Below are 27,673 nucleotides of genomic sequence, written 5' to 3' on the forward strand. Positions count from 1 at the left end.
GCCCTGTGTATAGGTTAGTAAAATAGAAAATGCCTTGCATTTCTGATGCTGTAGAAATTGTATTTCTTATGAAAAATCCATTTTCATAGAATGTTAGAGTTGGAAGGGTCCTCCAGAGTCATTGGGTCCAACCCCGTGCTCAGTGCAGGATCAACTAAACCATCTCAGACAGACATCTGTCCAGCCTCTGAAGACTTCCATTGAAGGAGAACTCTTCACTAGGGATGAGCGAATAGCTATAACGCTTACTGAATAGCTGCATCAGGAACACCGACACCTGAAGCGCTCCCGATAATCAGCTGTTCTGCTCCGCAGCTGCATGTGTCGCGGCTGCGACAGTCACAACACATGCATGGAGGACCTGTTTGTTGTGCACACCATGCATGTGTTGTGACTGTCACAGAGTCTTTTCTTTAGCCTTTTTTTGCAAGCTAAACATTCCCAGATCCTTTAACCATTCCTCATAGGATATACTTTGCAGTCCGCTCACCATCCTGGTAGCTCTACTCTGAACCTTTTCGATGTCTTTTTTTTTTTTTTTTGTGGTTCCCAGAACTGGACACAGTATTCCAGATGTGGCCGGACGAAGGAGGCATAGAGGGGGATAATTAATTCATATGATCTAGACTCTATGCTTCTCTTAATACATCCCAGAACTGTTTGCCTTTTTTGCTGCTGCATCATACTGTTGATTCATGTGCTGTCTGTGATCTATTAGTATACCCAAGTCTTTTTAACATGTGCTATTTCTTAGTTCTATTCCTCCCATTCTGTAGATGGAATTTTCGTTTTTCTTGTGCAGATGTAGAATCTTGCATTTCTCCCTGTTAAATACCATTCTATTATTCGATGCCCATTGATCAATCTTAGACAAAGGATTCAGAAGGATCTAGCTATCGTCTCTAATGTTAGCTATACCTCCCAGCTTTGAATCATCTGCAAATTTGATTAGTTTACATCCAGTTCCCTAAGCTAGATCATTTATAGAAAAAAAAAAAAAAAAGAAAAAAAAAGTGAATTACTTGCCGGTAATTTGATTTTCCAGAACCCATGACAGCACCCTACGAAAGACATAAAACCTACAGATTTAAAAGGAAGAGTCTCTCTTCCTGAATCTGTGCTTTACAGAGCATGAGAGGACCTCCGTTTAGTTAAGTAGAACGCATAAACACATATAATGTATATATACATATTCGACAGGGAAATTAAGAAGAAAGGATTCAAAAAGTCAACCGATGCTCCCTCCCTTCTGAGCCCTACTATGCCCCCAAATAGTGCCTTTCCCCCCACATGCGGGGTATTGGCATACTCAGGAGAAATTGCACAACAAATTTTGTGGTCCTTTTTCTCCTGCTACCCTTGTGAAAAAAAAAAAAATTTTCAAAATTTTTTTTGTGTTAAAAATTTGAATGTTCATTTTTTCCTTCCACATTGCTTTAGTTTTTGTGAAGCACCTGAAGGGTTAATAAACTTCTTGAATGTGGTTTCGAGCACCTTGAGGGGTGCAGTTTTTTAGAATGGTGTCACTTGGGTATTTTCTGCTATATTGACCCCTCAAAGTGACTTCAAATGTGAGGTGGTCCCCAAAAAAAAAAAAAGTTTCCAAAATTGAGCTGATGTAAAGTGGACATGTGCGAAATGTTATTTATTAACTATGTTGTGCAATATGACTGTCTGATTTAAGGGCACAAAAATTAAAAGTTTAAAAATTGCAAAATTTTAATTTTTTTTTTTTTGCCAAACTTCCACTTTTTTCATAAATAAACCCAAGTCATATCAAAGACATTTTACCACTAACGTGTAGTACAATATGTCACGAAGAAACAATCTCATAGTGGGATCCGTTGAAGCTTTCAGAGTTGTAAAAATTGGCCTGGTCATTAAGTACCAAATTGACTGTCACTAAGGCCTGTTTCACACTTCAGTTTTTCCTGTCAGTCCAGATCCGCCAAAATAGCGGAAAATGGATCCGCAGGCGGACTGACAGGAACGTGTGTGAGCAGATCGGCGGATGTACGGATGCGCCGATGGTGAAATTTTAAAGAGACATACTGCGTCAATCCTGGAGCAGTATGACGAAATCGGCGCGCGAGCAGATCGGGCGAATCACGGCAGCAGCAGCAGATGTCGCGGGAGCAGATCGGGCGAATCGCGGGAGCAGCAGCATATCTCGCGGGAGCAGATCAGGAGACAGCAGATCGGGCGATGATGCAGGTGGGAGCAGCAGATCGGGCGATGATACGTATTGTTTTTTCATCTGGCACCCAGAGAGAATTGCGGGTTAAATCAGTGTTTGCCGGATCCGTAGGCCAAAAAAACATTGCATGGTCCGTTCTGAAATCTTTGCCGACGCCCAAATTTTGGCGGATCTGCAAAAATACGGACGCAACGGACCAACATCAGTCAAAATCCGCCGATAATGCAAGTCAATGGGGAAAAAAACGGATCCGCAAAGAAAAATGGCGGATCCGTTTTTTGTCCAATTCGGCGGATCTTGACTGATTGTCAAAAACGGAAGTGTGAAACAGGCCTAAGGGGTTACCTGTTTAATAATCTTTGGTTATTTTGACCATATGGGCAATTTTCCATGTGGGCATTTGTTCATGGAACCCCAAGTACTTAACTACATGCTGTTTAATTTGTTCAAAGAACTTTTCTGTTACAGTAGTAAGGATACTACTTTTTGCACTAGCACAGCATATTTTAATCAAACTGTACAAGTCCACTGTCAGTGTGATCTCTTTTAGGCCATGTACATAAAACCACGTGTTCAAACCACAATGCCCAAGTCAACCGTGGTTTTCCTTACACAAGCAAAGTGTCTCAGGCATAAGTGAAGTTGTTCTGGTCAGAAAGCCTGGACTACCCTTTTAAGGGATTCCATGTTCACATAAGATTAACCCCTTCATGACCCAGCCTATTTTGGCCTTAATGACCTGGCCATTTTTTGTAATTCTGCCCAGTGTCCCTTTATGAGGTAATAACTCAGGAACGCTTCAACGCATCCTAGCGATTCTGAGACTGTTTTTTCGTGACATATCAGGCTTCATGTTAGTGGTAAATTTAGGTCGATAATTTTTGCCTTTTTTGTGAACAAAACGGAAATTTGGCAAAAATTTTGAAAATTTCGCAGTTTTCAAATTTTGAATTTTTATTCTGTTAAACCTGAGAGTTATGTGACACAAAATAGTTAATAAATAACATTTCCCACATGTCTACTTTACATCAGCACAATTTTGAATACCAAATTTTTTTTTGTTAGGAAGTTATAAGGGTTAAAAGTTGACCAGCGATTTCTCATTTTTACAACAAAATTTACAAAACCATTTTTTTTTTTTAGGGACCACCTCACATTTGAAGTCACTTTGAGGGGTCTATATGGCAGAAAATACCCAAAAGTGACACCATTCTAAAAACTGCACCCCTCAAGGTGCTCAACACTACATTCAAGAAGATTAACCCTTCAGGTGCTTCACAGGAACTAAAGCAACGTGGAAGGAAAAAATGGACATTTTAATTTTTCCAACAAAAATTTTTCTTTTATCATCAATTTTTTCATTGGACTGGTGCAGGCAGGGTGTCTGATACTCTCCATCTGGTAACTATGATCTTTTACTGATCGTTTAGTATGTTGTGGACACTCATGGATATGATCTAGGGCAGATTAAGCTGGTATGGATATATATGGGTGCTAAAGTCCAAGATGTGGCAATCCTTTTGGGCCAAAAATTCATGTAGTTTTTATTAGCACATCCATGTGTTTGTATAATACACATATGCTTATATATTCCTGTGTTATAGGATCTATTTATTATCTACAGTTAGGTCCATATATATTTGGACAGAGACAACATTTTTCTAATTTTGGTTCTAGACATTACCACAATGAATTTTAAACAAAACAATTCAGATGCAGTTTTAGTTCAGACTTTCAGCTTTCATTTGAGGGTATCCACATTAAAATTGGATGAAGGGTTTAGGAGTTTCAGCTCCTTAACATATGCCACCCTGTTTTTAAAGGGACCAAAAGTAATTGGACAATTGACTCCAAGGCTATTTCATGGACAGGTGTGGGCAATCCCTTCGTTATGTCATTCTCAAGCAGATAAAAGGCCTGGAGTTGATTTGAGGTGTGGTGCTTGCATTTGGAAGGTTTTGCTGTAAAGGAAACAGCGGTCAAAGGAGCTCTCCATGCAGGTGAAACAAGCCATTCTTAAGCTGCAAAAACAGAAAAAACCCATCTGAGAAATTGCTACATTACCAATATATATGCATATATGCTAGCTACTGTCCCTTATGTGATTGGACTCAGCATACTATTTACATAATTACCTACTGGGTGGTGGATCTATTTGAGTATTATACTCTTAGTATTTTTTATTGTCAGATATCCTTGCTATGCATTGTCTTTACATGTTATTGACTGCATGTTTTTATAAGTGTTTTTAATTACCCTAATCTGTCTGGCATTGTATTAATAAAGCCTTTTTTCATTCTATATTGGACTGTGTGTGCATCACTGTTGCGCTTCTTTCCTTTTTTGGTACAATTTCTTCATTTTCACATGGTAACAGGACAAAACGAATCCTAAAATTTGTTGAGCAATTTCTCCCGAGTACACAGATACCTCATATGTGGTCATAAACCACTGTTTGGGCGCACAGCAGGGCCCGGAAGGGAAGGAGCACCATTTGACTTTTTGAATGGAAAATTAGCACCATGTCACGTTTGGAGAGCCCCTGTTTGTCTAAACATTGGATCTCCCCCGCAAGTGAACCCATTTTGGAAACTAGACGCCCCAAGGAACTTATCTAGATGTGTGGTGAGCACTTTGAACCCCCAAGTGCTTCACAGAAGTTTATAACGCAGAGCAGTGAAAATAAATCATTTTTTTTCCCTCAAAAATGATTTTCTCTATCCCCCATGACGGCACCACGGAGGAATCCGCCCTCAGGGACAGGAAACCTACAGATGAAAAAGGCGGTACCTCTCTCCCACATCAGTTGGTTTCCTGTCCCTGATGGGGAACCAAGTAATGAAACAAACTGACAGCACATCTAGAACTAGTCTGAATAGGTGCATACCAAAAGGCAACTTGCATATTAAATTAGAAAATGGTAGCACACCAAATATGAAATATGTGAAATACGAATAGCAAAATGGCTTTAGTAATACATTTCATAATGGCTTTTGTAAGGCATATCAAATATGAAATAAGTGAAATATGAATAGCTTAATGGCTTTTGAAATCTTGAAAAACATATGAGATACTTAGCACAATGATGGGGAACCTACAGCACGTACCTGCAGATCGATGTGGGAGGCCAGGGGCCGAACCAGTGCGGTAACAGGCAGTGGGGCTCCCTGCCTCGGCTGGGTCGGGGTCATTCTCTTGCTTCCCCTGAAGCACCAGCGGGGTCGGCGGACCTTGTGGGCGAGTGGGGAGAGGCAGCGAAGACTGAAAACCAAGTCTGCCAATCCGGAAAAAAAAAAAAAATGTGTGCCTCCACCAGACATAGTGGTGGCGGTCACTAAAGAGGAGCCTCCCGCCAAGCCTTGGAGCGGTAAGTGGAGGGTGGCGGCAGCCACCGGGAACCACGGGATACAGGGCCTCTGCAAGAGCTGGGGGAGGGCGCAGGACGCCTTGAAAAGGTGAGGCGCAGTGCACTGCTGGGAAATTCGCAGTGTGCATGCGCAGGTGGTCACTTCCGGCGGTGGCGCAGGGCACCTCTGGGAAGGGGTGATGACGCGACACCGTGCTCCAGGAAAAAAAAAAAGTCCATATTTAAACCCCACTAAAGGGGCAGAGGGCAATGACCATGGGTGGCAAGCCATAGGAGACCAGGGGCAGCAACAAACGCAAGAGCAGCACCAGCATTCACAGCGCCAGCGCACCTTGTTGTGAATTCGCTTTCTGGGCTCCCTCTGGTGGTTACTGGAGGTAATGGAGCTGATCTGATTAACAGAGGCTTGCCACCTGATAATGAGGACGATGATTGGAGATCTGGGGTTTCAGACTGGATTTAAGACAGCCGACTCCCTCTATCCCCGCTGGTGATTTTTTCCTGCCTCCTAAAGTCTTAGTTTCCAGCTCAGTCCCTGCATGCTCAGCTAAGTGTTATTTTGCTATTCTGTTTACATTTGATCTGGTTTTGTCTATTTCAGTGTTGTGTGGGTCAGCCAGCTCCGGCTGGATCTGTGCTGAATCACCATCCATATGTTACTGCTTGTGCCAGTTTGTTTTTGTCCCTTATTAAGATTGGTATATTCTGAAAGCAGAGCAAAAAGAGGCCAGAGTGCTGATATAGTGGACGAAGTCGTGTGACTTCAGTATTTTTGCATCAGACACTGCAGGGCTTTTTGCATGATTGCAGTGTCTTTCCTTTCCTGTCTAGTCAGTGTGGGCCCCATCGTTTGCTCAGTCTATTTTCCTACCTGCGTTTGTGTTTTCATCTTGTCTCACCGACAATATATGTTTGGGGGCTATCTATTCTTTTGGGGTCTGCTCTGGGGCAGTTTAGATTTCCCCTTTTTATTGCTTCAGGCTTAGTTAGCTCTCCGGCTGTGCCGAGGCATCTAGTATTGCTTAGTTACCAACCTCTCTAGTTTTCTGTGGCTTAGCTTGGGCTTGCTCTCCTCCTCGGTGACCCAATCATAACAGCACCTCTTCCCAACAGCACAGCAGCGGTCATTCAGGACCGCGGCACAGCCAAAGCTCCACGCCGGCGGCACAGCCAGACGTGGATTCAACGGTAGAAATAATCCCTACACCCGAGACGGTATCTCTCGTTCCACAAGGAGGGTGAGTGATCTCCGTGAAAGTCTGCTCGCTAATGGGCGGTTATTAATTTCTTCCAGGGGCGTAAACGCACAGCCAAATCCAAACACACGTGGGAGAAAAAGCTCTGTGCGGCGTGCATAGAACAGACAATCCAGGAGGAAGCCCCAAGGTTCGCTTCAGACCTCAAAACACTGATAAGGAGCCAGGTCGAAGACGCCCTTAAGGGCGTTAGAACCTCAAAGAAAAAAACGTAGATCCAGGCATAGGTCTCCAGAATCCTGTGTTAGCGAGTCAGAAAGTGAACTGACTCAAGTAATTAGTCATCCTCACAATCATCCTCAGAAGGGAGATGCAGCTGTTTCCCTATTGAAGAGACAGACACCCTGGTAAAAGCCGTGAGGACAACTATGGGGCTGGTAGACAAACGCCCTAAGAAAACGGCCCAAGATTTAATGTACAGTGGACTAGAACAGAAAAAACAGAGGGCTTTTCTGATAAATGAGAAAATCCACTCCCTAATTAAACGAGAATGGAAAAAGCCAGACAAGAAAGTCCTCCTAACACCCAAGAGAAAATACCCCTTTGACGATTCGGCCTGCTCCCTATGGAGTAAAGCACCTAAACTAGACGTAGCGGTTGCAAAAGCTTCTAAAAAAAATTTGCCCTCCCCTTCGAAGACATGGGCACCCTGAAGGACCAATGGATAAAAAAGCAGAAACTTTTTAAAAAAATGCTTGGGAAGCAGCAGGAGGGGGCCTAAAGCCAGCCATAGCCTCCACGTGCACGGCACGCACCCTAATGGTCTAGTTGGATCATTTAGATTCCCAAATAAAAGAAAAAGTCTAAAGAGAAACAATGCAAAGATCAGTTTCTATAATGAAAGGAGCAGCAACTTTCCTGGAGGATGAGTCAGTGGACTCGACTAGGTTAGCAGCCAGAGCAGCCTCCTTAAATGCCAAGAGACGCGCCTTATAGCTAAAATGCTGGCCAGAAGCGCCTTATAGCTAAAATGCGCAATCCCATGTGAGGGGGAATTTTTATTTGGCTCAATGCTAGACAACATCTTATACAAGGCAGGGGACAAGAAAAAGTCCTTTCCCGGTTTCCCTAGTTATTCAAAGGCCTTTTCGGAACAGAAGATTTGTGTGAAGAAGGCCCCCAATAGGGAACAAAGAAGGATGGGAGGATAAAAGAAATAAAAACAAAAGGCTTTATGTTTAACAAACCCCCCCGACAACAAAAAGCTACAATGAAGGTGCTCCCCGGATCGGGGGAAGGTTGTCCTACTTTCTCCAGCCCAGGGAAAAAATATCCGCGAGTCCGTGGCTATTGAGCATAATAAAAGAAGGCCTAAGACAAATTCAACACCCTCCCAAACAATTCTTTTGTGATAACACCCTAAAAGACATCACACAAACAGTTGGCTCTTCAACAAGAAATCGCAAATCTAAGGGAGAAGGAAGTATTACAAGAAGTCCCCTACCAGGAAAGAGGCAAAGGCTTCTACTCCCCTCTCTTCCTGCGCAGAAAGCCAGATGGAACGTACAGGGCAATCATAAATCTGAAAAGACTGAACAAGTTCCTGGAAATTCAGCGTTTTAAAATGGAAACAAAATCTTGTGTAAAAATGCTTTCCCCATCATGCTTCATGACCGTATTAGACTTGAGAGATGCATATTACCATGTACCCATTCACAGAGACCACAGGAAATACCTCAGGGTAGCGGTCACGATCCAGGAGGAGATAAAACAATATCAGTTCAGTGCTCTCCCCTTTGGGCTAGCTATTGCTCCAAGGGTATTTACAAAGATAACGTCAGAAGTAATGGCCCACATAAGAGAGCAAAACATCCTGATTGTCCCATACCTGGACGATCTCTTAGTGGTAGGCGTCTCCTTTCACCACTGCAAACAATTGGACATGGTCATGAGATCTCTACCAAGTCTAGGATGGATGCTGAATTTACCCAAATCCAGACTTGTACCAAGTCAGGTACAGGAGTACTTGGGGATAATACTAGACTCAACCAAACAGAAATGTTATCTTCCGCAGACGAAGGTTCAAAAAAATGCACAGGTGGTGTCACAAATGATTGCTTTTCTCAGGGTAGTGACTGGGGAAGCTATGTCTCTATTGGGATCAATGACAGCCTGCATGCCAGCGGTACAGTGGGCACAAAGCCATACTCGAGACCTACAGTGGGAAATATTAGACGCAGACATTTCCCTACACAGGAATTTAGACATCTCACCCAACACAATATATTCCTTAACATGGTGGGCAGATCCAGTCAATCTAACCAAGGGGGTTCCTTGGGTGTTACCAGTGACAAAGATCCTAACCACAGACGCAAGTCCCTGGGGGTGGGGTGCACATCTAGGCAGTCAGGTGGCACAAGGGCCCTGGACTCAGGGAAAAGAGTCAGCTTCCTCAAACATGAAAGTTGCTGGCAGTAAAACTAGCTCTCGATTTTCTGGATTCATTCGCTCCCAACACACACGGGTCTTCTCAGACAACCAGGTAGTGGTAGCATATCTAAACCACCAGGGGGGCACCAGGTCTCGAGCACTGATTGAGGTAACAAAATCCATCTTCCACCTAGCAGAACACAATATAGAATCGCTGACAGCCCTCCACATAAGAGGTTCGGAAAACCGAACAGTGGACTTCTTAAGCAGAACACGCCTAAAACAAGGGGAGTGGAAACTAAGCCAGTTAGTCTTCAACCAGATTGTGAGACTCTGGGGCTGGCCAGAAATAGACTTATTTGCGAACAGTTAGAACCGGAAGCTGGAAATCTTCTGCTCGATCGATCCCCGAGGGGGCCCAGTAGCTCTAGATGCCTTCACGATACTCTGGGATTATCAGCTGGCTTACGCTTTCCCACCAATATCTCTCATCCCCTTAGTACTGAGGAAAATACGGGGGGGGGACAAAGCGATGGTAATTGTGATAGCACCCTTCTGGCCTCGGAGAATAGGTTTCTCCTGGCTGAGAAGAATGTCCGTTACAGACCCCTGGGTCCTACCAGAAACTCCAGACCTTCTATCCCAGGGTCCAGTGTATCACCCCCACCTAAAAAACTTACATATGACAGCTTGCCTTTTGAAACGGAAGTCCTAAGCAATAGGGGCTTCTCGTCAAACTTGGTATCCACGCTACTACAAGGTAGAAAGCCAGTAACCACTAAGGCATATGGGAAAGCATGGAAAAAATTCATTTCAGTATCAGGTTCTGACCCAACAGGAGAAATCCCAAGACAGAATTCTGGAATTCCTACAGAAGGGGTTGGAAAAGGGGTTAGCTACCAGCACCTTGAAAGTACAGGTGGCAGCTTTGGGAGCTTTGCATAACCATGACTTAGCCAAAAATCGTTGGGTTATGAGATTCATTAGAGCCTCAAATAGATCCAGGCCGATCCCTCTACGCACCCTCCCCCCCCCCAGGATCTAAACCTAGTGCTAAACGCACTAACCAAATCTCCCTTCGAACCCCTAGCGGAGGCTCCCTTAAAAATATTACCCCTTAAGACCTCACTCCTCGTAGCCTTAACTTCTGCCCGTCGTATTGGTGATATGCAAGCTTTATCTGCCCACTCACCCTTCACTCAAGTACTGGAGGATAGGGTAATTCTCAGAACCAACCCAGCCTATCCCCCCAAGGTTCCATCACCATTTCATAGGACCCAGGAGATCTCCTTACCCTCCTTCCATCCCAATCCCAAAACAGAAGGGGTACTGCACACTTTAGATGTAAAAAGGTGCCTGGTCCAATAATTGATAACCACAAGGGAGTTTAGGAAGGATAGGGCTGTTTGTCTGTTTTCAGGGTCCACAGCAGGGTCAAAAAGCATCAAAGGCCACACTGGCGAGCTGGATAAGAGAGACCATCACCCTATCCTACTCCTCTTGCGGGGCGGCCATCCCAGAGTACGTAAGTGCCCATTCAACCAGGGCAGTGGCATCATCCTAGCCAGAGAAAGCCGGCGCTTCAATAGACCAGATATTTAGAGCTGCCACTTGGTCTTCCCCCTCTACATTTTTCAAACATTACCTTCTAGACTTGACCTCCTCTTCAGATCTCACCTTTGGGAAAAGGGTTCTGGAGGCGGTGGTCCCTCCCTAGATGTACAATCTTTGTAATTCTCTCCGTGGTGCCATCATGGGGGAAAGAGAAAATTGTAGTTACTTACCGATAAGGGTATTTCTCTGATCCCATGACAGAATCCGTACATACCCTCTCTTTCACACACACAGGTGTGCACATTAGAGTGAGTTAATTAGCTTTAGTACTTAAGCCCCCGTTACACACTGCGATAGCGCTAGCAATATCGCTGTAAAGTTACTGATTTTGTGACGTTGCAGCGATATTGCTAGCGATATCGCTACATGTGATACTTACCTCCGACCGGCTCCCCTGCTGGTTATCACTGATCGCGCGAGAAGCTGCTGGACCATTCCTCGTCGGTCGCTTCCTGTGGCGCCGACGAGCGACGCGTGGAGCCGGGCGGGAGGACGCAGGATCGCCTCGTCTGACAGGTAAGTAGCGATCCCCGTCCCCAGCGATGTCGCTGGTGAGATCTGAATGAGTGGCAGCTTACTAGCGACCACCTAGCGATGCACCAGCGATCCTGACCGTGTCACATCGCTAGTCGGGATCGCTGGTGCATCGCTAGGTGTAACGGTACCCTTAGCCACGAGGTGCCTCTATTAAGCTTAATTTGATTAATTTTGGATTTTTTATAACCACTTGAGTTGCAGCTGAAAGTTCTGTATAATGCTTTGTAAACCAACTGATGTGGGAGAGTGGTACCGCCTTTTGCATCTGTAGGTTTCCGGTCCCTGAGGGCGGATACCTCTCTCCGTGGTGCCGTCATGGGATCAGAGAAATACTGTTATCGGTAAGTAACTACGATTTTTTAGCCAGCTATTTTTTATTTTCACAAGGCTAACAGGAGAAATTGGACCACAAAAGTTGTTGTGCAATTTGTCCTGAGTACACCGATAACCCATATGTGTGGGGAAACCACTGTTTGGGCGCATGGGAGAGCTCAAAAGGGAAGGAGCGCCATTTTGGAATGCAGGCTTTGACGGAATGTTCTGCGGGCGTCATGTTGCGTTTGCAGAGCCCCTGATGTGTCTAAACAGTAGAAACCCCCAAGTGCCCCCATTTTGGAAACTAGACCCCCCAAGGAGCTTATCTACATGTGTAGTGAGCACTTTGAACCCCCAAGTGTTTCACAGAAGTTTATAAATGCAGAGCCATGAAAATAAAAAATAAATTTTTTTTCCCCTCAAAAATGATTTAGCCCGCTATTTTTTATTTTCCCAAGGGTAACAGGAGAAATTGGACCCCAAAAGTTGTCCAGTTTGCCCTCAGTACGCTGGTACCCCATATGTGGGGGGAACCACTGTTTGGGCTCAAAAGGGAAGGCGCGCCATTTGACTTTTTGAGTGGAAAACTAGCTCCAATTGTTAGTGGGCACCATGTCGTGTTTGGATAGCCCCTGTGTGCCTAAACTGGAGCTCCCCCCACAGATGACCCCATTTTGGAAACTAGACCCCCTAAGGAACTTATCTAGATGCATAGTGAGAACCCCCAGGTGCTTCATAGAAGTGCATAACGCAGAGCCGTGAAAATAATTTTTTTTTCCCCTCAAAAAATGATTTAGCCTGCAATTTTTTATTTTCACAAGGGTAACAGGAGAAGTTGGACCCCAAAAGTTGTTGCACAGTTTGTCCTGAGTAAGCTGGTACCCTATACGTGGGGCGGAACCACTGTTCGGGCACACGTCGGGGCTCGGAAAGGAAGTGGTGACGTTTTGAAAGGTCGACTGATGGAATGCTCTGCGGGCGTCATGTACGTTTGCAGAGCCCCTGATGTGCCTAAACAGTAGAAACTCCCCACAAGTGACCCCATTTTGGAAACTAGACCCCACAAGGAACTTGTGTGTGGTGAGCACTTTGAACCCCCAAGTGCTTCACAGAAGTTTATAATGCAGAGCAGTGGAAATATATCAGATTTTTCCACAATTTAGCCCCCAATTTTTTTATTGTCCCAAGGGTAAGAGGAGAAATTAGACCCCCAAAGTTGTTGTGCAATTTTTCCTGAGTACGCTGTTACCCCATATGTTGGGGTAAAGCACTGTTTGGGCACACGTCGGGGCTCGGAATGGAGGGAGCACTGGTTGACTTTTTGAACTCAAATTTGGCTGGAATAAATTGTGGCGCCATGTCGCGTTTGGAGACCCCGTGATGTGCCTAAACAGTGGAAACCCCTCAATTCTAACTCCAACCCTAACCCCAACACACCCCTACCCCTAATCCCAACCCACCCCTAATTCCAACCCTAACTATTTCTAACCCCAATTCCAACCCTAACGGAAAAATAAAAATATTTTTCTTATTTTATTACTTGTGCCTACCTATTGGGGTGATAAGGGCGGGTGTATTTACTTTTTTTTGTTTTGATCACTGTAAGTTTATCACAGCAATCAAAATGAATCTGCAGCAGGTTCCGGCGCCCGCCATTTTCCAAGATGGCGGCGCCCACGATCCGGGACAGCAGGACACCAGGATGCCCAGAGGGACATAGTTACCGGGGGGGGAATCAGAAAGTGGGGGGAGCTGGTGATGGCGGCAGCCGATCGGCGCCGCCAGTCGGTGGCCGATCGCCCCCGCCAGTCTGTGTGTGCGTGGGGGGGGTTGGATCTCGTTCTCCAGCCATGGCCGAAGCTATTGCAGCATCGGCCATGGCTGGATTCTAATATTTCACCAAATTTCGTTGGTGAAATATTACAAATCATTCTGATTCACTTTTAACAGCCAATCAGAGCGATCGTAGGCACATGGGGGCTAAGCCACCCCCCCGGGGTGAACTACAAAGTGTCCTCTGCGTGTGGGTCGGGTGACCTTTCAGTGACCCCAGTCACCCGACCCGCAGGGGGCCATCAATTCATGGCGCCACATAGGCATCATGCGTCAGATTGGCACCGACTTTCATGACGCCTACGTGGTGTCAAAGGTCGGGAAGGGGTTAAATTCCTTTCGTATGATCAGTACTTTTCACGATTTTGACACAGATACCAAAGCATCTTGCTGCCAATTAAAAATACTTTGTTTTTGGACTACACCATCCCCCCACAGACATAGCCACAATGGCTACTACGCAGCACCAAGTAGTGAAGCTCTTAAAAATTAGGTCTCGGCCATATGAGCATTCACTTCACCTACTCAATAAGGCTTGGATTCACAGAGCATTATGACAATTTTCAGTGTAGTTTTTCACTGCATTTTTTTTTTTGCATTCCTATGTTCCCATTACAAAATACTGTAAATACTACACCACCGTTTAGCTTTCGGGCTTTTACATCATCTTTGGGGTCAATATCTTTATTTATAGGACTTCAATAACTCCAAGAACAACAATGTTACTAAATAAAAAACAAAAAAGGTTTGTAAAAAAAACAAAAACAACCATCAAATAAAGACACTTTAAACACATGGCATGGCTTGCGTATTTGGGCAGGAACAATTCTTATACAGATTATAAAAGAGGTTACATTTCCTGTGTGTAGTGCCCATTTCTATAGATCACATTTTTATTGCAAGTTCATTTCTGATCAAAGCTGAAGGAAAAAAAAAAGAAAAAAGCACACCCCACAGAAACTGGCAAAATATTTTTATTAACGTTTTATCTGAAAAACTATAAGTTATTTACAATTAACAATAAATATAACACTATTATTATAACCACAAATGATATCCTAAAATTTTTTCTACTGGTGTGGTTTCAATATAACAGAGTACCAGATTATTCCTTTACATCAGAGCAAGAAAATAATTTCCACTATCTGTGGTGACAAGAATAGAGGGAAATATTTCTGGAAATTACAAAAATGGGTGAAATATTTTACCTTTCCTGACAACGGGCTCCTTGGTTCTGCCCAATTTTTGAAAAATAATTCAGAATTGCGGTAAGAAGAAAAACATGACCTAGTTGTATGATAAGGTGGCACCATCACGCTTTACACTGGAATGAACACCAGAAATATAATGCAAACATGGATCCCATTATATTATCTTTAGTCCCTATTATGTTAACCATGGCAGTAAATAAAATGGGTGCGATTCTTCAATTTTGGACAAAACAAAAACATTCATTCAGAAGGTCATAAGGGAGAATGTCAGCTCTTCTGACATGTTTGCATTTCCTATGAAGCAATAATTCTAGAGTATCAATTCTTAAATCATTGAGCTATGCTGTTCTGATACTATTCCTCCTGGAACTGTGTACTATGTAGGGATAAAATCTATTGACAAGGGGAATGTTAACACTGTCAATTCATGCATTTCCAGGAAGAATAACACAGCAAAAGTTTAAGAAAAAAACGCTTCGAATACAAGTATTGCCTAAAACCGAGGAGACAAAATGTATTTGCAGATTAAATGTTTAAAACAGAAAAAAAGGGAACAAACTCAAAACCACCAAGATTATTAGACCCATCAGAGCTCCTTGACGGAAACATTCAGTTTTCATGGCTCCTACACGGCACAATGGTATACTGGCAGCTATTAATATATAGGCACTTAACATTCTGCATTTGCTAGACTAATGTTTTCTGCATTCCAGTCCCTTCCACTTAAGCCAAACAGAAATAATGAATGAGACAATTGCAGAAGAGGAGAACTAAACACCACACAACACATCAGTATAACGAACAATGCATCCCTGTTTATGCAACATTATCAAAAAAAGAAAATGGCTCAGCTGCTAACATTTCAGTGCAAAACTAACAAGTATGCAATGTCATATGGAGGACATTAGAAAGAGAAAAAAAAAAAAATCTGTCTCTAAAATATGAAACCATGTACAATGTGATTTTTTATTTTTCATTCTTTTCATTTTGTTAATTGACAATAGTTACACAAGTGGTAGAAGCGCCTAGTAAGCAAATACCACTAGAATATATGTTGGCTTTCTCCATGCCGTGTGGTTTATGTCCACATGGTAAACTGTAAAACGCTTCTGTTCTCAAGGCACATAGATGGTAACATACTGCCTGATGTACAGTGTGACGTGACCAGCCAGCACCCATGTAATACGGATATTTGCAAAACTCTACAATATAGGAAAATCTGCAATATGAGAAAAAAACAAAAGTTATTTATAAAGTGGCCACAATATACCAACTAATGTTCTTGTAAATAGTTCTCGGTATAGGAAATTTGTGCTCTACAGTCCTCCGGTCTGAGAGGTTAGCATTGAAATGAATGACTTCATTGAAATTAACATTTCTCAGGCCCTACAGCAAAAAAAAAAAAAAAAAAAAAAAAAAAAATCCTCCATATTCCATTCTAAAAAAAAATAAATAAATAACTCCGTGGGGAATGTTCCAACTTGACAAACTGTTTGAAGGAACTGAATGGAAAGGATGGAGTTCACAGGAGAGCATCCGATTCAGCTTTGCCACTACATGAGGGAGCAGCTGGGATCCATTGGCTGGTGGGGCTGAAAAGCAAAAGGGTGAAAGAAGTCAAGACTAAAATGTGCTTTTATAACATAGGTGTGGGTTAGAGGCACTCCTGCAAGCTAAAACCACCCCCCAGACAAAATAAAACTATGAGGAGAATTGGGAGGCCCCATATCGGTTTGGCCGCCAGATGGCTGCGGGAGAGATGGATCTGGTCATTGGAATTTCAACAACCAATAATTTTGTTCTGTGGAAAATAAGTCTTTGACCTTAGGAGTCTTAAGGCGGCTTTCTCATAAAGCACAGGCGCGCTAAACCAAACCGATTGTTCATGTGTATGAAGGAGTTGGGAGAGAGCGGCGGGCTAATCATCCTAATGTTTATGGTGGCCTCTACATAACAGTAGAGACAGCTTTACATCAGCGGGTGGAAAGCAACTCATCGCTTTTAGAGGCAAATAAGAGCTGAGCCTACGTCGCTGACAACAGATAATGGATGTATAACGCAGCCGAGCATGCGCTAATGATGCAGAGCCAACATATGCCTTATGTTGGGAAGGGGTTAAGAGGAAACCGGTCAGCATATTTTTACATACAGAAGTAGTGGTATGACTGTATAGGCACTGTATATAAAGGACACTTTTTTGTAAGTTCTCAACGTGCCAGTCATGAGAAGCCTACTGTAGAAGCCATAGGCTTGGCTGCCGCTTACAAGCACAATGTCACTCCCAGTGCACGTCCAGCCTGAAAGGCTTAAAGCGGAAGTCGTTTTTATTTGTATTTCATAAATCAATAGTACACGTGAAAATCAGCAACTGTGTAATATCTCCAAGAGATCTGCTTCCTTCTTTGTAAAAAAATAAATCAGTGATTATCAAAATTCTCAGGTAAAATCTGTATTCAGCAGAGACAGACTTTCCCAATTACTGTTATAGGAGATGGCGGCTGCTACTGATATAATTGTACATAGATGGGAGGAGCTAGAGAGAACTCCTCCTACTTAGAACTGTATCAGTAGCAGCCGCCATCTCTCTCAGTAATGTAACATTCTGTCGTCACTGAATACAAATTTTACCTTTCAACTGACAATTTTGATAATAAATTTTGGCAGAGAAAGAAGCACATCTCTCTGCTAAGATATATTACAAAGTTACTTATTTTACTATGTACTATTGATTTATGAAACAAAAAGGTAATACATACAACAGTTCCTCTTTAACCCCTTTACAACCTTAGACATACCTACTTACAGACCTTGGACATATGGATATAGTCATAACGATTTTGCGCCTCTGGGTGTTAGCCGATTCTGATTACGCCAGCAGAGGTGCCCACACCACTCCTGGTGCTTTACCCACCTAAATGCTGTGATTGCAGCATTTAAAAAAGCAGGCAGAGAAAGGGAGCCCCACCTGTCCTCCGATTGGCTTCAAGGGGACCCGATCTCCATAATATTTTTATGAAAAGGGGGGAGGAAAAAAAAATAAAAAAAAATCAAAGTACACGTTTGGCATCACCCTGCTCAGAACGACCAGACAAAAAAAAAAAAAAAAAAAAATAATATGTAGGCAAAAAAAACTGCTTTCTCATACCGCTGAACGAAAAGTGGACTAAAATGCAATCAAAAATACGAATGTAAATAAAAATGTCATCTCTGAAAACATCAGCTTGTCCTGCAAAAAACCAAAGCCACCATACCGCTCCATTAACGGGGGGAGGGAGGAGTTACAGCTCTCAGGATAAAGCGACACTAAAAATTTTTTTTCTATAAAATAGTTTGTTGTATGAAAGCGCCAAAACATAAAAAATATATTAATGTGGTGTCGCTGTAACTGTACTGACCTGAAGAATAAAGCCGCTTTATCAATTTTACCACACACGGAACAGCATAAGAAAAAAAAAATAAAAATTTCCTGGTGTTCGCTCAATCTCCCACCCAAAAATCAGAATAGGAAGCGATCAAAGAAAATGTCATGTGCCTGAAAATGGTACCAATAAAAACGTGAACTCGTCCCGCAAAAAACAAGACCTCACATGACTTCAGTCGGTGGAAACATGGATACTTTTTTTTTTATGCAAGTTTTTGAATCGCTATAATTTTGTGTGCGACAGTAACTGAATAGAAAAAAACTATATAAATCTGGTATCGCTGTTATTGTACCGACCCGCAGAATGAAGTTGTCTAATCACTTATATACCGAGGAACGGTGTAAAAAAATAAAAATAAAATAAAACCAATTCACCTGCTGTTGATTTTTTCATTGTCTTCCAATGATCGCAGTAAGACTCTGCTCACGTTTATCCTGCACTCTATGCTGAGCGCTTACATCGGTGTTTCCGTGTAAAATCTCTGAAATAAGCGATTCAGACAGAACCCCTGGTGGAAGATTCCCTATAGTGAGGCAGATGTAGGCAATATGGACGCATCTATGATCCGGCGTTGTAGGTCTTTAAGAGTGCATAAAAGCGGGGTCGATCACAGTTTTGCGCACTTATGAAAAGAACGACAATGCTGAACAGAGGCAAAAGTATTTGGCTCCCTGGAACTTTTCAACCTTTTCCCCACACATTATGCTTCAAACAAAAGATACCAAATGTAAATTTTTGATGAAGAAACAACAAGTGGGACACAATTGTGAAGTTGAACGAAATTTATTGGTTATTTTAAATTTTTGTGGAAATTAAAAAACTGAAAAGTGGGGTGTACAATAATATTCAAAATTTAAAATAACCAATAAATTTTGTTCAACTTCACAACTGTGTTTCACTTCTTGTTGATTCTTCACCAAAAATTTCCATTTGGTATCTTTATGTTTGAAGCATGATATGTGGGAAAAGGTAGAAACGTTCGAGGGAGCAAAATACTTTTGCAATGCACTGTAAACGTGATCCCAAATGTTATTTAAAATGTTCCCAAAAAAGCCCCCACTCAGGTCTGTCATCTGTTAATGGAAATATAAGGGGCTTCCATGTTACTGGTAGTACAAAGGCTCTGAAAAAGCAAAATGGCTCCTCTTCTCCCAAAAGAGTTTCAGCAGATTCCAAATCCCTTCTGAACCACAATGGGCCTAAACCACATTTAGCGTCCACATGTTTGGCATTTCTGTAGCAATGACAGCCTGCCTAATTTACGGGTTCATGTCTCCAGAAGCATGTACTGGTCACTACAACAGCAATTTTTACTCAGCAACATCCACTGCTTCTTGTTTCTGGAAAACCCCCATTGAGTCAATCGTCACTAGACCTGTAGAAAAATTCGCAAAGGGGTATAATTTCCAAAATGGGGTTACTTTATTCTGCTTTTCTAGCACTTAGGGGCTCTGTATATGGAGTCTGCAAACTATTCTAGGAAAATCTGCACTCCAAGAGGCAAATAGCTATGCAGAATTGTACAGTCACATATGGGGTATGTCCACATTCAGCGGAAATTGTGGGACAAATTTGAGTTATTTTTGCAGATTTCCCCTCGTGAAAATGTAAAATCTTGGGATAAAACTTTATTTTGGTGGAAAAAAAAAAAAAGGTAATTTTTCCTTCAATGCCAAATGGTATAAAATTCTGTAACACACCTGTGGAGCCAATGTTATCACTGCACCCCTAGATGTATTCACTGAGAGCTGTAGTTTGTAAAATGTGGCCACTTATGGGGGGGGGGGGGGGGGGGAGGGGGGCTCCTGCTGTTCTGGCATCTCAGGGGTGCTGCTAATGTGACATTGCACCCTCAAACCAGTCCAGCAAAATATTCACTTCAATATGGTGCTTCTTCCCTTCTGAGCTGTGCACTGTGCCTCAAAAGTAGTTTTCGACTCAGAAGAAATTGCACAACAATTTCTGGGGTCCATTCTGTCCTGTTACCCTCGAGAAAATAAAAATTGGTGCAAAAAAACCATTTTGTGGGAATAATGTGATTTATTTTCACGGCTCTATACTTTATAAACTTCTGTGAAGAACCTGGGGTTTGAAGATGCTCACCACACATCTAGATAAGTTTCTTGAGGGGTCTAGTTTCCAAAATGGGGATGACTTGTTGGGTGTTCCACCGTTTAGGCACATCAGGGGCTCTCCAAACGTGACATGACACCCGCACACCATTCCATCAAAAGTCTGCTTTCCAAAATGTTGCTCCTGCCTGAGGCCTGTTGCGCGCCCAGACAGTAATTTTCCTCCCACACATGGGGTATCTGAATACTTCAGAAAAATTGCACAACCTATTTTTGGGTTCCATTTTCTCCTGTTAACCTTGTGAAAGTAAAAAATTTGGGGCCAAAAAAATAGGAGTTAATCCTACCGTTAATTGTATTTCCAAGAGTCCACCATGACAGCACAACAGGAAGTAGACCAACTCATCCTCTAGGGACAGGAAACACAAGAGGTTGAAAGTGTCCCCCCCCCCTCTCCACCTTAGTGTTTTTACCAATCACCACACCAGGATGGATGCAACTCTATATTATTGAATTCTCACACAAGTTAATTTCAAATAAGTATTCAGAATTCAGAGGAGGGAATGTAATGGTGCAGTCATGATGTACTCCTGGAAATACAAATTACTAGTAGGAATAAGCCGGATTACTTACCGGTAATGCTCTTTTAATGAGTCCACGACAGCACCCACTTGGAGAGAGGGATCCGCCCATAGGAACAGGAAACCTACAGAGATAAAAGAGGGCGGTCCAACTCTCCCCCTCAGTTGGATTTCAGAGTACCAGGAGGACCGCCAATTATTAGGCCATTATATTATCCAATATTCTAATTTTATTAACTTTACAACTAAGAAGGTGTATATACATTATGTTAACATCTAGGGAGGGTTAGTGAACGGGTGCTGTCGTGGACTCCTTAAAAGAGCATTACCGGTAAGTAATCCGGCTTTTTACTCTTCGCCACGACAGCACCCACTTGGAGACTTTCAGAGACTTTCACCTGGGAGGGCCACCGTGCTGAGGACCGCTCTACCAAAGGCTAGGTCGGATGAGCATGATAAATCAAGCCTATAGTGATTATAAAAGGTAGAGGGTGTAGACCAGGTTGCCGCCTTACATATAGACTCGATTGCGACGTCTCCCCTCTCTGCCCAGGAGGAAGCCATGGCACTGGCGGAATGTGCTCTGATACCCTCCGGAGGATCTTCACTGCTCTCGGAGTATGCCAGCCCAATTGCGTCTCTGATCCACCGAGACAAAGTACCCCTTGTGACTTCATGTCCCTTCTTTTGGCCCTGGAAGGAAATAAACAGAGCCCTACTCTTCCTCCAGCTACTAGACCTTTCGATATATTGTAATACCGCTCTTTTAACGTCTAGTGTATGGAACTTTTGTTCCTGTGGAGTAGAAGGGTTACTAAAAAATGAAGGGAGGTGGATCTCTTGTGATCTATGAAACTTTCCTGCTACCTTTGGTAAGTATGAGGGGTCTGGTTTTAATATTAACTGATCCTGAAATGTCAACAGAAAGGGGGGGTTCTATTGAAAGGGCTTGTATGTCACTAACTCTTCTGGCTGAGGTTAGTGCAACTAGTAGTACTGTTTTGAAGGATAGGTGTTTAAGGGATATTGAATCTAAAGGTTCAAAGGGAGGACGTGTTAGAGCCTCCAGAACTAGGTTTAAGTCCCAAGGAGGAACTCTAGGTATGTGCACCGGCTCACTCCGTTCACAGGCCGAGATGAATCTGCTTACCCACCTATTGCCTGCTACGTTATAACTATAGAGGGCCCCTAGCGCCGACACCTGTACTTTTAGTGTGTTAACAGCTAACCCTAATTCCTTCCCTTTCTGTAGGAATTCTAGGATTGCTGTAATCAGAATTTCTCCGAAATCCGGCTCTGCGTGGAACTCTAGGAATTTTCTCCATACTCTGGTGTAAATTTTTGTCGTTGCCACTTTTCGACTTTGTAGGAGTGCATTGACTAATCCTTCCGAGAAACCTCTTGATCTCAACATTTCCCTTTCAAGTTCCAAGCCGTCAAGTGGAGATTGTCCACTTGAGGATGGAAGAATGGCCCCTGAGAGAGGAGCCTGGGGGTTGAGGGAAGCACCCACGGGTCTGTCACTGACATTGCTTGCAGGCAAGAAAACCAAGGCCTCCTGGGCCAGAATGGTGCTACTAAGATTATTTGTGCTTCCTCTGCTCTGATTTTTCTGATCACCTGCGGTAGAAGTATGATTGGGGGAAACGCATATGCCAGTTTGAATTGCCACGGGGCCTGGAGGGCATCCAGGATTTCCGGATTGTCTGTCATATTTAGAGAGGCGAATCTTCGCACCTGTCTGTTCTCTCTGGTGGCGAAGAGATCTATCTGGGGACGACCCCATAGTGTCACGATGCGTGTGAATATCTCCCGGCTTAGACACCACTCTCCTTGTCGCAGTGTATGGCGACTTAGAAAATCTGCCTCCCAATTGTCTCTTCCCCTTATGTGGAGGGCTGAGAGAGACAAAAATTGTTTTTCTGCTAGGGATAAAATCCTTCTTGCAGAAGACATTAAGGTGACTGACCGAGTTCCGCCTTGTCTGTTCAGATATGAGACTACTGTGGTGTTGTCCGAAAGGATTCTCACGTTTTCCCCTTGTAACTGCGGAAGAAAATGACAAAATGCATGATAGACTGCTTTTAGTTCCTTTAAATTTGACGAATCCTGATCTTCGCCTATATTCCATAGGCCTTGGGCAAAACTATTTCCCATATGGGCTCCCCATCCTGCGGGGCTAGCGTCCGTGATAATTATACGGGAGGGTGTTATAACCCAAGGTACTCCTCCCGCCAAGTTATCATCCCTTAGCCACCATGTAAGGGAGGTTAGGACCTCCTGGGATAGCGTAATTTGCTTTGTCAGATTACCCCGATCCCGGGATTCCTCTAAGAGAATTTGGTGTTGTAGTTCCCTCGTGTGAAACTGGGCCCAGCGAACTGCGGGGATGCAGGCAGTAAGGGATCCCAGGAGGGACATTGCTTCCCTTAAAGATATGTGTGGCCGATCTATTGCTATCCTCACTTTCTTTTTAATTGCTTAAATTTTTACCTGAGACAGTAGACATTTTTGGTGTATGGAGTCTAGCTCGAGACCTAGGAAGGACTGAACAGACTGCGGCTCGATTCTGGACTTCTTGAAGTTTATTATCCACCCTAGGGCCTGTAGGGACAAGATTGTATCAGTAACCCGTTCATTACACTGCCGAGTTGAATTCCCTACTATCAAAAAATCATCCAGATAGGGTATTATTAGTGTGTCCTTCTGGCGTAAAAAGGCCATCACTTCCAGCATCACCTTTGTAAATACTCGTGGTGCGATGGAAATGCCGAATGGCATGGCTGTGAACTGGAAATGCTGTATGGTGCCATCGAGGAGGACCGCCACTCTGAGGTATCTCTGATATCTGCAATGGATGGGAATGTGATAATAAGCATCCTTCAGATCCAAGCCTGCCATCATACAATTAGGGAAGAGGAGTTTAATCGTAGATCTTATGGATTCCATCTTAAATTTATGATTTATTATAAAGGAATTTAATTTCTTCAAGTTGATTATCGTTCGGAATGACCCGTCTGGTTTAGGTATCAGAAAGAGAGGGGAGTAAAATCCTCTCCCTTCCTGCCTTTTAGGTACATGGACCAAAACTTTTTTGTCCAGAAGGCTCCAAATCTCGGCCTCCAGGGCCTGCTGTTGAATTGGCGAGCTGAAGGATGTTATGATTAACGAATTATGGGGTACTTGACGAAATTCTATCTTTAACCCTTCTTTAATAATGCCCAGGACCCAAGGGCTAAGCGTAATTTTCTCCCATTCTCGAAAAAATTTTTTTAGCCTTCCCCCTACTGGAGGGACTGGCTCCTCAGTTCCTGTCTCTGCGGAAGGAGGATCCCCTAAACATGGCACCTTTGCCCTTTCCTTCCTTTGTGGGCCAGCGGTTTTGATTTTCTGCTGGTCTTCCTCGGCCAAACGGTCTTCTCCTAAACGCCCTCCTATAATATGGGAGAGGAGGGTTAGGGAATCCTTTTTTCCTTTCTTTTGCCTTCATAAGGATTTCATCTAAGGCTTTCCCAAATAAGAACTCACCCTCGCAAGGAATGGAACAAAGCTTTGCTTTGGACTGGGTATCCCCTCTCCAGCTTTTTAGCCATAGGCTACGTCTAGCGTTATTAGCCAACCCTGCTGTTCTGGCTGCCAAATGTAAGGAATCAGCCGAAGCATCAGCTATATATGCCGCTGCGCCGCGGATTAGAGGTATGGCGGCACGCAGCTTGTCTCTGGAGATCTTCTGGTCTATTTGCTGGTCTAGTTGGTCGATCCAGACCAGCATAGAACGAGCTGTGCAAGTACTAGCTATTGCCGGTTTGAACGTGCCGGTAGCTGCCTCCCATGCCCTCTTTAATGAGGCGTCCGCTTTACGGTCCAGGGGGTCTTTTAGCACGCCCGAGTCCTCCACTGGTAAGATTGTTTGCTTTGAGGCGGAGGCCACTGCCGCGTCTACCCTCGGGACTTTAACCCATGTCGATAAGTCTTCGTCGTTAAAGGGGTACCTTCTCTTTGAGGGAAGATACCCTCTCTGGTCCTGTCTCTCCCACTCCTTCTTAACCAGAGCTTTTATTGCTGGAATAACCGGAAAAACTTTCCTCTGTCTGTTAGACCTGCAAACATAATTTCCTGAGCCGTTTGCGGCTCTTTTGTATCTGTGCAACCCATTGTATTCCTCACGGATTTAACTAAATTATCCATATGATCTAATGGGAAACAGCAACGGCCCTCCGTCTCTGAGGAGGATGCCGATGTAGATGCATTAGAATTATCCGAGGCTATTTCGCCCTCATCGGTGTCTACGGCGTCTGCTGGCCTAGATGTTTCGATATTAGTAGGCCTGCTAGACTGATTTAGGGCCTGTAGTTCTTCTCTAATTATAGCCCTTATGTCTACTGCTGATGTTGACGCCTGCTTTGCAGTTTTGTTTATGCATCCTTTGCAGTCTTTTTGTGTACGTGTCCGGTAGCGGACGTGTACACAGGGCACATTCTTTATTTTTTGATTTTTCCTTCCTCTTAGTCTGAGATAGGGACATCATGACGGAGGAGAGGGGGGGAGAGAGAGAGAGAGAGAGAGAGAGAGAGACATTTTATCAGCTTGATAGGCAGAGCGTCGTCCACTCACCCAGAGAAGCTGTAGGTACCGGCTCAGGAGGCTGAGAAGGAGGCTTGTTGGCATGGCTTCTGTGGCTACGATCCGAGGACCCTCGTCTTGCGTGGTCCTTGGCTGCTGCTGCGTCGCCTGCCTGGGGATGCGTGTCCTGCCTTGGTGAAGACATGATTGCACGCCATATTTCTGTGCCCCAGGCCTTTTATAAGCCCCTTCATCCTGGTACCTCCCCCTCCAGGTGCGCCCATCTGCGGCTCCTCGCTACAGCGCCGAGACTAGCCATCCGCGCTGCAGATTGAATTACTTTTTTTTTTTCTCTTTCTTCTGGAGGGGGCGGGGAGCGCCTCTGCTTGCAGCACCGCCCAGCCGCGCGTGCGCTCTGAGCCGAGGAACCTCCGGTAACCCGGAAGTTCCTCCTTACCACTTCCTGCCGCGCTGCCTGTGCGTCCTCCTGGACGCTGAAGCCGTTTAGGAACGCCGGAGGCCCGTTTTCTCCGGTTCCTGCGCCCCCACATGGACCGGAATGGATCCTCCTGCCCGGTGTCATTGTCCACAGAAGAACCGCGGTCGGCGCCACCCGGTACCGGGGTTTCTGCCCATCATCCATACCAGCCGAGGAGGGAGCCGGATTCCAGCACTCCCCCGTCGCTGCTTCTGGACCGGAACCCCTGCCGTTCTCACAGACACTGCACAGGCGGTTCCTTGGCCCAGGTAAGACTGTAGCGTATCCTGCGGTTCCCCATCGGAACAGGAAACCAACTGAGGGGGAGAGGTGGACCGCCCTCTTTTAGCTCTGTAGGTTTCCTGTTCCTATGGGCGGATCCCTCTCTCCAAGTGGGTGCTGTCATGGCGAAGAGTAAAAATTCCTATTTTCCCAGGACATCCCTCATGACAGCACAAGAGGAGAAATACCAAATAAATGGCATCTCAGGATGGGACTACTGCCTGAAGGACTTTCCATCCATAGGCTAGCTGTTGACCTGATAACATTCTGTAGACACTACAAGCTAGAAGTGAAATGTTAGACCAGATTTGCGGGGCTGCAACCTGGTCTATGGAAGCTCCCGGTCTCAGCCCAGGACACAAATTGCTCTTTTGGAGTGAGCCTTAAAGTTAAGTGGGGGTTCTCCCTTTTCGGATTCATATTCCATAGCTATGGCTGAAGTAGTCCATATGGATAGGGTCGCATTTGAGGTTTTCCAGCCTTTATTCCTTCATGCATGCTGTACAAACAGGTTTGAGTCCTGTCTCCAGGTATCTGTAGCTTCCACGCCACGCATCACTGATCTTATGTCCAGTGTATAATCATCTTTCCTTCTTATTTCTTGGAAGCTGACAAAAAGATAACAAAATGATCACCTGGTTCAATTTTGCCTTAGATACTATCTTCGCCAGGAAAGAAGGGTCGAGTCTAAATATTAAACCGGTCCTCTAGGATTTTCAGATAAGGATCCATTACTGACAACGCCTGGATCTCTTCTAACCGGTTTGCATAGGTGACTGCCACCAAGAACACCATTTTCATAGAAGGTTGATGCTAGTCTCTTCCTGTGGTTCATGGGGGTGGGGGCAGGTTCTGCAAAAGGTACCTAGCACTAGATTCAAGTCCTATGATGGAACAGTCTTCCTGATTGAGGGTCTCAACTGGGTAACGGCTCTATTAAATTTCGTAATCCACGTTTGGTCTGCTAGTGGGAAATTAGAAGAGTGATAAGGGCAGCGATTTGTACCTTTAATGCACTTGGATTTAATCTTCTCAAATCCTATCTGGAGGAACTCTAGGATCTCAGGAATATATGGACAGGATCATTCTGTAATGGATTCCCATACATATGAGCAGAATTTCTTCCATACCTTTTTAACAGATAGCCGAAATTACTGGGTTTCTGTTTGTCTACATATTACTTTGTCCGATAGTCCTTTGGAGCTTAGGATCGGACTCTCAGGATCCAGACGTAGAAAGTGTGTATCCTGATGTAGGAGGGGACTCAGACAGCAGGTCATATCTGTCCGGAAGGGAAACTGGATCTTCTAGGGCTATTTGTCGTAGCATTGAGTACCAACTTCTTTTGGGCCAGAAGGGGGCCACGAATATTACCGTGGCTCGGTCCTCCTGAATTTTTCTCAGGACCCTTGGTATAAGAGGAAATGGGGGAAATACACATAGAAGATCTGCTTCCCAACTCTGATACAATGCATCTACCCCTTCTGTGTTGTCCCTTGGGTCTATGGAGAAAAACCTTGCCAATTTAGCATTCCATCATGTCGTGAATCTATAATATAACCGTGGGACCGTCAC

The 27,673-nt window shown here is 44.1% G+C and overlaps 1 protein-coding gene across 2 annotated transcripts in view; it reads right to left on the reverse strand.

Annotated features, from left to right (window-relative positions):
* Positions 1-14,447: 14,447 nt before the first annotated feature.
* LOC141084104 (lamin-B3-like) overlaps positions 14,448-27,673 on the reverse strand; it is an 88,401-nt gene continuing 75,175 nt past the window's right edge. For both annotated transcript variants that reach the window (XM_073568557.1, XM_073568556.1), the window contains one exon: positions 14,448-16,292. Coding sequence is in view for 1 of the 2 variants with exons in the window: in XM_073568556.1 (XP_073424657.1) it covers positions 16,254-16,292 (39 nt within the window). In the remaining variant the exon portion in view is untranslated. The remainder of the gene's footprint in view (positions 16,293-27,673) is intronic.

This window comes from Dendrobates tinctorius, unplaced genomic scaffold (genome assembly GCF_039654945.1).
Source record: "Dendrobates tinctorius isolate UK_male_01 unplaced genomic scaffold, ASM3965494v1 ptg000022l, whole genome shotgun sequence".
NCBI lineage: Eukaryota > Metazoa > Chordata > Amphibia > Anura > Dendrobatidae > Dendrobates > Dendrobates tinctorius.